At 40.2% G+C, this 12276-nt stretch overlaps 1 protein-coding gene across 20 annotated transcripts in view; it reads right to left on the bottom strand.

Annotated features, from left to right (window-relative positions):
* The window catches only part of LOC133477962 (AP-3 complex subunit beta-2), a 33140-nt gene that overhangs the window by 3794 nt on the left and 17070 nt on the right, over positions 1 to 12276 (bottom strand). For 8 of the 20 annotated variants that reach the window (XM_061773396.1, XM_061773397.1, XM_061773398.1 and 5 more), the window contains 10 exons: positions 8902 to 8949; positions 6838 to 6952; positions 5854 to 6016; positions 5637 to 5787; positions 4417 to 4504; positions 3478 to 3587; positions 2902 to 3130; positions 2287 to 2371; positions 1603 to 1700; positions 1099 to 1119 (listed from right to left, as the gene is read on the bottom strand). In XM_061773396.1, coding sequence (XP_061629380.1) covers positions 1099 to 1119; positions 1603 to 1700; positions 2287 to 2371; positions 2902 to 3130; positions 3478 to 3587; positions 4417 to 4504; positions 5637 to 5787; positions 5854 to 6016; positions 6838 to 6952; positions 8902 to 8949 — 1108 coding nt within the window. The remainder of the gene's footprint in view (positions 1 to 1098; positions 1120 to 1602; positions 1701 to 2286; positions 2372 to 2901; positions 3131 to 3477; positions 3588 to 4416; positions 4505 to 5636; positions 5788 to 5853; positions 6017 to 6837; positions 6953 to 8901; positions 8950 to 12276) is intronic. The other 12 variants (XM_061773399.1, XM_061773400.1, XM_061773390.1 and 9 more) reach the window with 4 other exon arrangements.

Here is a 12276-nt window from a genome sequence, read left to right as displayed (position 1 = left end):
AATAATTTAAAAACAAATGAGCATTCATTTAAGTTGTTTTTTAAATAACAAAACACCCCAAAAGTGTGACATTTTGACCATTTAATACAGGATATTATACTCAATCATTTGAAATGAATATGGAGTTTGGCAGAAGTAGTATAAAAAATGTATCATAATTAAGGCAATTATAATTAGGTAAAAAAAACAAGTACAATTGAATAACAATAACATAATAATATTTTATTCAACTATTTGGAATGAATATGGAACTTGGTATGTTAACAAAAGAAATGTAATAACTAACTTAGTTCTTTTTTTTTTCTTTTACAAATAATAATTGTCATTAAATCCCTAAATATTACTTTAGGTCAAATTTGAAGTACCTCCCAAAGTAGAACATTTATTTTATTTATATAGGGGAAAATCCACTAATCAATCAATAATTAATTTGAAATTAATATTCCAATTTGGTGGAATTCTATTAAAAAAATGAATATCTAACATAAAACAACCAACTATTAATTTAAATAACTTTTTCTAATTCAAATTAATTCTGAAATGATTTACATTGAGGCATAGTCCCATTCATTTATTACAGCATATTATACTCAATTATTTGGAATTTGAAAAAAAAATAAAACAATCTAGATAATTAATAGATTTTTTTAATAAAAAGAAATCAACTACAGTTATCACAAGCATTGGATGACTGACTGATGAAGTAGCCTTTTTAAGCCAAATTATATTTTGTTAAAAGTATCACTATTTTACTCGTTACAGGGTATTATACTCACTATTTGGCATTATAACTTCATTTGGCGACAACTGATTTAAGAAAGTACAGTAAATGAATCACTAACTCACTTAAAATTCTGCTAAAATTGCAACATACCAAACCAAACCAGAACATTAGAGTCAACTTTTCGTGATCACATCTCACTAATAATAAAATGATTTCATGACAAGCGGCCGCAACTTGCTGCTGACGAGGGGCCGAAGATAAGCGCAATAGGAAGGGTGAAGGGTGTGTCTCCTACGGAGTGTGGTCTTGGGTGGGGGGTTTGAGGAGGTTTTGGTGGTGGGGGGAACAAGTACAGTAAATGGAAGGCAACTCACCTAGACGCTGTGATAGCGTCTCTTTTGTAGACAGCGCGGAATTGAGCAGCATGTTTAGCAACACGTTAGTCACCATGACACTAAATGATGTTTGACCACAGTAATTAATAAGGTCACTAACTATATTACTCCACACTACGCACTAATACGAACTCGAGAGGATGAATTAATATGGTGGAAAAAATTCAGTGGCTCAATTCAAAAAGATAAACTTAAGACGACAGTGGACCCCCGCATTCTTGCGGCTCGGCACCTGCAGATTCACCTATCCGTGGATTTAAAAAACATTCGAATCATTTCCCTTTTTTTTTTTTCCCCTCATATGTTTTCCCAATTTTTCTTTTTTTTTTTCCACCTCCATTGTGTGGCATCTACGGGGAATTAACAAACTTTTGGTTGCGGCCCAATTTGGAGCACTTTAAGGACGTTCGACTTTCGACTGTATATCATTGTTTTGTTCCTGTAGTGCCAACAGCAAACAAAGTCATGTCTGTCATCGCTCACCTTGCTCCTTTTTAAACTCGTTCTCGGTCATGAAAATGGGTTTCATCAGCTCTCCAACTGGCGGCTGGATGGAGACGAAGAACTTCCTGCTGTGAGTGCTGTGAAAGTTAATAGCAGGGGGAGCGTATTAGTTTTACAGCAGTTTGTACTATGCTATTAGGTTAAAGTTGAGTTCTATGAATTTGTCTTCTTCTTCTAACTGGCTCCGAGTCAGCCCTCAGATCATTCAGAAACTCCAAAATTGCATTGCTGAATAGACGATATGTCGCGATGATTTTTGTTTCTGGCATTTCAAACATGTTTACTTGAGCGCTAAAGGTCCGTTTTCCCACTCCCCTCTCATTTTGCCTGCGCCTTCTCGTCATGGTTACTTACGCACAGCGGTGCCCGTTTGCACCTGCCTTTCAGATGCTGTATTTAAAGACGCAGAATTATCCAGCGCAATTCGCCACAGATTTGATCAGAATCAGAATCAGAATCATCTTTATTTGCCAAGTATGTCCAAAACACACAAGGAATTTTTCATTAAATCACATTGTGCGTGCTAAATTACATTCTTTGAACCGCGGCAACTTTGCGTCTTTGGCAGATGCAATCACATCTGTTTGCGTGAGAAATCAAGTTTGTACCCATTATTTGTGCATGCGCAAATCTTTTAAGTAAATCAGACCTAGTTAGTCTTACCACAGCTGGAAGTTTGCCGCTTGTGTGGAGTCGCAGAAGTCGATGCCCATCTCGGCGGTGGCCGTCTCACCCGCAGGAAGCAGCTCTGCGGACAGGAAGCGGAAAAAACAAGTCAGTCCACAGCAGAGGTGGGTAGTAACGCACTACATTTACTCCATTACATTTAATTAAGTAACTTTTTGGATCAATTGTATTTAAGTTTAATGCAACATACTTTTGACTTTAACTTGAGAACGCTAGCTATTATTGCTTGTGCAATCTATTTGTTTTGGTTTGTCAGAAAGACTTCTGTCCAAACTCTTTTGGCCAATTAAACATAATTACTACTGACTATTGTTTTCATTTCACCAATTAAATGGAGCCCGGATGTCACATGACAGCCCACGTTTCAACCAACAAGAACTCCACTTCGAACTTATGCTATTTCACGAGTGTCAACAACAAAAGTTATTTTAAGACAATTTGTTGTCTAGATTTGCGTTAATATATGCTATTTTATAAAATGTAATTTATTGTTTTAGTAGTAGTCTTACAATTTTTGACTTAGACTCTACCCACCTGTGGTAAACACCAAAAACAGGAACTATCCCTCTCTTTCGTTCCTTCGTCACTAACCGATTTCCGGGAACTCTTGGACCCTCATGCCGGACTGCATCTTGACGTCCTCCATGTGCAGGTTCTTGGCGTCTGCGGCGGCGCTGTTGGCGAACTGCATCTGCACCGCCACCATCTTGGGGTCGGGGCCGAACGGCTGGCGGCTGAAGCAGTAAACCACCGACAGGCCCTCCCCAGTGATGCGGTGCAGCAGCTCGTAGCTCGTCTGCGCGCCCGACGGCGAGATGGCCTGTCGGCGACAGGTGGACAGACGTGAGACGCTGGAATTTTGTAGGATTTTGTAAGAAAAAATATCTGGAAGAAAGCTGACACGGTAACACCATTTCACTGATCAACAAAAAGGTTCAATTTAATGGTGTGCCATGAGATTTTTGTCACGTAAAATATGTGCCTTGGCTCAATAAAGGTTGGGAAACTGCTCTAGACACATGGGCGATGCTATTTTGCAAACTGAAACTGATCATTTGGAGGATCGGCCGTGAAAAAAGTTGGTGCATTCTCATCACTACAACAATTTCCCAGTAAATCATCTTGAGAACATATGGCACACTAGCTAGGATGAAAGTGTGCACTTACAATGGGCGAGAGGACGGAGTCAGACAAAGACAAACCCTCCAGGTCAGTCACGAGACTGCTGCACAGGAAGGAGTTGACGGGCGTCACTTGAGGCGAAGCGGCGGGTTCGACTGAGAAGCAAGGAACACAGATTGAAGGTAAAATGTCTCTATAAATCACACACGATTATTCACAAATAGCTGGGGAACACTTGTCATGGTGCCACGTTGCCGGCTGAGTGATTTCACTCTCGGCTGCTTTCTTCCTCATCAGTTGACAGGACAGTCCATCCAGCCTGCACTTCATTTGTTTGATCTTGGGTTTGATTAGGTTTTGTTATCTTGAGAATATATTTGCACATTACAACGCTCCCACATATATCTTACACTCATCCACTCACTACACGACTGACTTTGTACATGTGTACGTGTACTTTAGTTCACAGCCTAATTTGGTTTCATTTAGTCTTCTTCTTTTCCTTTCGGCTTGTCCCTTTAGGGGTCGCCACAGCGCGTCATCCTTTTCCATGAGAGCCTATCTCCTGCATCCCCCTCTCGAACAAGAACTGCCCTCATGTCTTCCCTCACGACATCCATCAACCTTCTCTTTGGTCTTCCTCTAGCTCTCTTGCCTGGCAGCTCCATCCTCATCATCCTTCTACCAATATACTCACTATTTCTCCTCTGGACGTGTCCAAACCATCGAAGTCTGCTCTCTCAAACTTTGTCTCCAAAACATCGAACCTTGGCTGTCCCTCTGATGAACACATTTCTAATTTTATCCAACCTGGTCTAATTTGGTTTAATGGGGTTTCATTTGATTTATGTATATCAATAAACTATTCTTTGAGGAAACTCCCTTTTTTCTGCAGCCTTTGAGCCGAGGTTGTGACAGACTGCACATCAACTTCAAAGGAGAGAACAGAGATTAAAAAAAAGCAACAAAAAAAAAAATGCTCACAGTCGTCAAGGTCCAGCAGCGACATTTCTTTCTTTTCTTTCTTGCTCTCTTTTGTGACGGGCTTGGAGGGAGCTTTTGATTGCACTTCCTGCAAGAAGGGCAAATATTTGACATGTTAGCCAACCATTGTTACCATATGAAATAAATACAGTATTTCAGGCTCAAAGCGTCACCATCATAAAAACTTTATGAATTGTACAAACAATCTTTTAAAGTAACAATTTAACATTTATTAACCACTGACCACTAATGGACATGCCTGCCAAATTTCTTGTTGCAAATGCAAACTGACAAACTGGCATGGGGAGAAATTTCCCCAAATTTCCGGGGAGTGTTACTGAGCCAAAGTTAGGTGTAAACCTTTTAACCTGGATGAACATGCCTGCAAAATGTGGTTATTTCTTGGTGTGCCATTTACTGTATTTGGCCTAAGAATAAATACGACCCAGAAACTAAAGATTCATGTTTTTAAAAAGACACCAAAATATTTTTACAATACAGTGGTACCTTGACTTGCAAGTTAAATTGATTGCGTGACCAAGCTCATAATTAGATTTACTTGTGTATATTAATTTATCCCTTTAAAATGAATTGAAATGCCATTAATCTATGAGAAAATAGCACTGCATTGTATTAAAACATTAAAACACAACAAAAGAGAGCGTAATGACAAAATGGCTTTAAAACGTTTCATGCTGTAGCACATTTTTTCTTTTCACTTCAAATCGAGCGGCGGCGTATCTGAAGCTCGCTTGGACCACAAATTTTGTCTTGCAACAAAGCGAGAGAGAAAAACGACCAAGCAATAGCGAAGTTTGGGGCACTCATATGTCAAGCGTTGTGTAGTGTAGTGAAGATGACACAGCACACCACAGTTTAAGGTTTCATATTTTACGACTGTCGGCACCGATTGGTTTTCAAGCAGATCTGGTAGGAAAAAAATCACTCTTAACAACCAATGGATAATTGGCTAGAATATTCTTTACATTTGATAGCCGGAATCGGAAGCCGCGGAAAATGCTCAAATTCGATCTGATTATGCTTACGTGTGTACTCCACTTAAGTCATTTCAAGACCCCAAGACCCTAATAATAATAAGAAGAAATATAGCAATTTCAATAGGCACCTCGCACCACCGTGCTCGGGTGAAATTCGAGTAACAGATGCAGATTTTAATATCGCCTTTAGTGATCATCAAACATCCAATTTTGTGTCAGTACCTTCTTCTTTTTGACGTCCACCTCCGACTCTGAATCTTCAGATTCCGATTGGCTGCTTTCGGAATCGCTTTCCTCGTCTTCGTCAGACTCCGACTCAGAGTTGCTCTTCAGTTGTTTGCGCTTCCTCTCTTCCTCCTCACTGCTCTCCTCGCTGGCACAATTATTCAGGTTAGTTGTTAAATGATGAAAACACTCAAAAACAAAAGCGCCGTCTCACCTTTCGCTTTCTTGCACCGGCCTCTTGAACTCTTTCTTCTTCTTCTTCTTGTGCTCCTCCTCTTCCTCCGACTCTGAAGCTTCTACGCTGTCTTCGCTCTCTGATCCCGAACCGTTTTCGGCGCTCCCGCTTCCGCTGTCGGAGCCACTGGAGGAGTACGACTCTGCGCGGGAGGAAGTCAAAGTCAATACGTATCAGCTCACAAATACATCGAGCAAACAAACCGATCTACGGCGATCAAGAAGGTAAATTTGCCAACTGTGTGGCTGTTACCATATCTGCACTGGAAAACATGTTGCTCCACTGCTGAATGTGAGAGGTCCGTGGTTTGAGACCAAGGGGAAACAAATTGTTCTTCTCTCTCTTAAGGACCGCTGTTGTATGTGCTCTGCCAGTCGTGTGAAAAGGCTGACGCATTGCAGCAGTTTTTCTTAGTTTCACATTTATCCTCCTCAGCCCCTGCTCAGCGGTCTACAACCACCGAGCTATTCAGTGGAATGAATGAATCGTGCTTTCCTCCAACGCGTTATGGATCGCAGATTATTTATGCATCGATTGAATGAAATCCTTTCCTGTTGACGTGGCGGAATCTGTTGTGTGATGTTTTTTGATTGAAATGTGGGTGCAATCTATGGCTCCAACTATGTTTGGGAAACCCCTGTTTAATTCCGGCTTGGTGGTGATGTCTGTATGGGAACTAACTGGATGCAAGTCGAGGCCAGAGAAATACCAGTAATGCATCCAACACTGCCAGCATAATTCGGCTTAGTGATGGTTGCGAAATGCCTGAAGTGTCTCCAATCTCCCGGTGGCCACAAATGGCTTTGGTGACCTTCCAGCCTAAAATCATCATTCAAGCCACTTGCCCTGTTTTTTCAATCACAATGCTTGGGCATTTGGCACCCGGAAAAACATGTGATATCATGGTGAAAAGGTTCATGTGGATTTGTGAAATCTGTTTAATGACACTTCAACTGATCTTACCGCTGTCGGCGGACTCAGTCGGCCCAGACTCGCCCTCAGAGTCGGAGTAGAAGGGCTTCTCCACTTTCTTCTCCTTCCTCTTCTCCCGGCTGCTGCACTTGGTCCACTCGGGCACCTGCAGATCCCAAAAGCCGAAAAAAGCATCAGGCTGGCACGACAAAAGCCCCCCCGAGACGGAAGCAGCGAGCGACGCGGGCTGACAACGTCAACAGCGGCATGGCCATATAAGCCTCGGCCTGGGACGCGATGCAGACGGACGGAAGAAGCCAGCCTGCCCCGCCTGTCAAGTCGGGCGACAAAAGTCAACCCTGAGTGTTTGTCGAGATGGATGCAAGCACCAGGTGATGACTTCATGTTTTTTTGTTTTGTTTTAACCCAAGTAGCAGTTCCATTCAGAGAAGTGATATCTTTGGGGAGTGACTCGCTTTGTGTAAGTAAACTACAATGAGCACTTTGTGCCATACAACACGATTTGGTATCCATCCATCCACTCTATATTGTATAGCGTTTGTTGTCATTGGTTCATGGTTAGCTGGAGCTATCCCAGCTGACTGGGTGACAGGCAGGGTACACCCTGGGCGGTAGGACCACTATCGCTGATACTGATATCAATACTACTTGGGAAAAAAATGGGGAAAAAGTATTAATAAGATACAAACATTTTATAACAATTCTCACTTCACTGTAGGCCTATATTTTATTATTATTGTTATGATTTATTATTTATTTTTACAAAAATATGTTCTACAATATTTAAAACAAGGTAGAATGTGTGCTGAGGAAATCCAAAACTAATACAAAATGTCTAAAAGAAATTGTTAAAATATAATAAATAAAGTTGAATTAACTAAACAACAATTGAGCCACTGAGAACAAGAGTGAGCTAACTTATTTTTGTGTCATTTTTAGCTGAAGGGCAGAAATAAATCGAGACAAGGCATACGAATCAGATGAATACTGGTCTAAATCAAAGTTTAGTTCCAAGTTCAGAGATTGATAGAAGATTCAGAAAGTAACAAATGTTTTAACTTGGGTGCCATCATCTTTCAGGAAATATTGATAGATTTGACAAATGGACTTAGATCACTATTGCACTGAATCTTTTTTTCTCATCCTAGTTTGTTCTTTTGCTGTCAGGAAACCTGGACCACATTGACCTTAACCCAAACTATGAAAGTGAAAATGATGACAGCACCGCAGTTGTGGATAAAAGTCCAAGCAATATGATCCAAGTCCAAAATCAATATATTTGGCAAAATGCCCAAATCTGAGGAAAACCGTATTTTTTGTTAAAACGAGTATCCAGAAGAAGTAATAATTGCGCTAAAAATCACACACACACACATATGTATATATATATATATATCCATCCATCCATCCATTTTCTGAGCCGCTTCTCCTTACAAGGGTCGCGGGAGTGCTGGAGCCTATCCCAGCTATCATCGGGCAGGAGGCGGGGTACACCCTGAACTGGTTGCCAGCCAATCGCAGTGTGTATATATATATATATATATATATATATATATATATATATATATATATATATATATATATATATACACACACACACACACACACACACACATAGAGAGAGAGAGAGAGAGAGAGAGAGAGAGAAAGATACCAGATTTTATTGCAGCCATAATGAAAATGACAAAAATTGACTTATCCCACTCCAATTCTCAGTGGCTCAATTATTCATCTCATTACACCTGTCTCGATCAATACCAATACCAACGTTGGTATCGCCGTTATTGATATTTGGCTCGATCCGCCCACCACTAACAATCAAGCTAAGCACACTGAAGCTTCTCCTCTCTAAAAGAATCACTTCTCTAATGGCAGACACAGAGGAACGAGGGGATGGAAGAAAAGAGTCGAGGGGGGCTGTGTTGTGTTTTAGGGGGCTGAGAGCTTTAAGCACAGCGACTACATCAGGCGAAGGCACGGGGGGGGGGGGGGGGGGGGGTGGGGGAGCGTGAGGTCACCGGGGAGCAGGGTGAGGATGGCGGAGGGGGATCGAGAAGCCGCTACAATGCTTCGAGAGGGCGCTAACTGACTCACGCTGGTCAACGTTGTGACTCGCTCAAGCAGCGAAAATACCTGGCAAGACTGGGGGCGAAGGTGGGGGGAGGAAAAAAAGATGGGGGATGGAGGTGAGACGGGGGGAAAGATTTGAGAGAAGAAAATTAAAATAAAAAAACATCTGAAGACATAAAGCACAGGAAGGTTTCTGGGTCTAGAAGAGGGGAGAATTGTGACAACAGTTAGATACAAAGGCACAAATGAAGCGCACATGTCCTCTGATGGCTCCACTTCACAACAAAAGCACAGAGAAAGTATAGTGGAACCTCTAAAGTTGGAGAAAACCTCTGAGAATTTTATTATTTAGTCACTGGGTTTATGTGACCTGGAAGTTTGGTAATGAACAAAAGCATCCAGTGATCTTTAATGTTTCACTGTAGTAATAATAAAAACACCAATAAAATGTCAGTTAAGTTGAACAGTTGACAAATTTAGTTGGGGAATGAGCCAATTAAAGAACCTTGCATGAGATTGTCAGATTTCAAAATGGCGACCTGCTGTGCGCTCATTCAATGTGCAGTATGTGTGTAACTTGACAATAACAACGAGTTTTTCGAAAAGAGAAGGAGGGGAAAGACGTCGCATGCATAGACAGAAAAATCAAATCACTCCATTGAGACACAATTCAAAACGTCACAAATTGCATGCAAAACAAAACCGGATGCAGTGGAGGAAATATTGAAGGTGGTTTGTCAACTTTATAATCCCTACATTTTGATTCCATATGGACTTCCTGTTTTATTTTGACAGGCACTTCCTTGTGTCTAATATACAGTACAGGTGCATCTCAAGAAATTAGAATAGGGTAGAACAGTCCATTTATTTCAGTAGTGTAATCAAAAAATTGAAAGTCAGAGGATATTGTACAGATTCATTAAAAACTGAAAATTTTTCACCTACTTCCTATGTTAACTTATTGCACATCAATAAATACTCTTCTTAACCTTTGTGTGGATTACAACAACCTTGTATTTTCTAAATGGAAAAACTCCACGTGTGTATTTGGATGATTCTTTGTCTTTTTTGTTCTTATAGTGGATCTAAAACGTTTACACCCCCATGTTCAAATGCCACATTTTTGTGATATAAGAAAATAAAACAAGATAAATAATTTCAAAACATTTGCCACCATTAATGTGACCAGTACAACTCAAAAGAATATTGAGAGCTTTCTTGAGAGGGGAAGTAAAAATCACCAACTTCAGCTGGAACTGGGGCCTTCGTCAAGGTGGAGGGAATTATGAACAGTTCCAAATAGCAGTTAGTATTAGAACACAACCTTCAGGCTTCTGCTGGAAAGCAAAATCCATTTTAAAAAAAGTCAGGAGAAGTATACTAGAATATCTGAACTTTATTTGGGGTCAATCAGAGACATTTAATGAAGATGTGGACATTGTGTGCTGACTTTCATTTAACATGAGTTCGAATGTGAACGCAGCCACATTCCCAGCTACAAGAGGGTGTGCACACTTGTGCAACCACACTATCTCAGTAATATCTTTTTCATTTGAGTTGTACAGGTTAGAGGTCACCTTAATGTTGGAATTTTCTTTTTGAAATGATTTACCTTGGTGTCAAACTTGTGTGGACTTTTTATTTCCACTGTAGATAGAAAATGCAATGATGATCATCAATTTACCAGGAGAAAAAAAAAATCCGGAAATATTTCACTCTGTGCAGTGAATTTATATAACACCGAATATGAGTTTCACTTTTTGAACTAACTACTGCAATAAGTAACAATTTCCATGATTTTCTAATTCACTGAGATTCACTTGCACTACTGTTCCAAGCTGTTCTTTTGAACCAGTTTCTCATCGTTATTTGGTGATAGGGCCTATTCTGCTGGCCATATACTGTAACTATCAAGGAATTCTTTTTGATCGGCACTTCCTCATGCCTGACATATGACGGCTGTTTCAAGGTGTTCTTAGGTGGCATGCTGTTTGTAATCGTGCCATTTAGAGTCCATCGTCCGAACTCAGTGAAAGAGTGCGGAAGGGACAGAACGGTCAAATAAAAAAGGCAAACAACAAGTGCACTCCCAAACCCAACCTCTCGCCAGTCTCCCAGCAGGCCGATTCTCCCTTCGCCGGTAGTTATGACTTCCTCTGTCTGCGGATGGGGTGAGAGAACCCGTCAGAAAGGGTCCTCCTCGCTTTTGGATAATGTGCCCCACATCCCCGAATTTAGAGAAGAGCGGACAGCTGCTAGTTTGAGAACATCTCGGACTAAAAGTAGGGAATGTTTCGAAATGGATTCCCAACAACTAATCACAACAAACCGCCGCCTTTCCTCGTCTTGAGATCTGCATCACAAGTAGACGACAGGTTATTAACGGGGCATGGGAGTGAAAATCTGTAAAAATGCTTCAATTCAAAACGAACATGACAACATGAATCAAAGCTTGACCACGTTACTTGAATTCAAAATCAAGCAGGCGGGTTTTTTTTCCTGTGGACTACATCTTGATTTTGACAAAAGGAAGTGGTGCTCAAATTTTGATTTGTGGACACAGCATCGCTTATGAGGAACCAATGGCACATGTTTGTAACTTGGGATTTAGCAAAAATGTTAGTCTACAAAGAATATGGCAGGTGCTTATCGATAACAGAATGTTGCAGAAAGGTTTAGTTCAGTAGTTCAATTCAAAAATTGAAAATCATGTTATACTTCTAAAATACTTTTCAGAGGAACGAATGCTACGTAATTTCTATCCATTCAATTTCTATAGCGCTTGTCCTCCTTAGGGTCGCCTTAGGGTTAGCCTATCCCAGCTAGTTTAGGGCACAAGCTTGGAAATACCCTGTAGTGATCACCTAATTTCCTCTGTAAATATATATATATTTTTAATTCATTTTGTTTGTTTCTCAAGTGTGATAATACAATTTTAGATGGTGAATTTTGAGTTTCCCTTTGCTGTAAGCTACTTTATAATCATCAATATTATACAAAATAAAATCATGACATTTTGAACACTGTGTGTGATTTTCGCTTTTTGAATTGAACTATTACAATAAATTAAGTTATCCACAACAGTCATATTAATTGAGCTACACCCGCATATATTCATTAAATAAATAAAAAGAGTGATCCTTGGAACCTCCAAAGTCAAATGACCCAAAATGATACCGTTGAACCAAAGGTCTGGAAAAATATGCCGCAAAAGACATACATGATGCGCAAATTGTTTATTCTTAACATTCTATTTCATTACGTTATGTATGTTTTTATAAAGGGAAAAACTGTAGTCCTATTTTTCTTAATAAATGACACGTTACAAAATGTTTTGGCGTTTGATTTTTTTTTTTAGTTATGAGCATAGTCATGGAAGGAATTCAACTACGAGGTCAA

This window comes from Phyllopteryx taeniolatus, chromosome 5 (assembly GCF_024500385.1).
Source record: "Phyllopteryx taeniolatus isolate TA_2022b chromosome 5, UOR_Ptae_1.2, whole genome shotgun sequence".
Taxonomy (NCBI): domain Eukaryota; kingdom Metazoa; phylum Chordata; class Actinopteri; order Syngnathiformes; family Syngnathidae; genus Phyllopteryx; species Phyllopteryx taeniolatus.
This window is presented reverse-complemented; position numbering and strand designations above follow the sequence as displayed.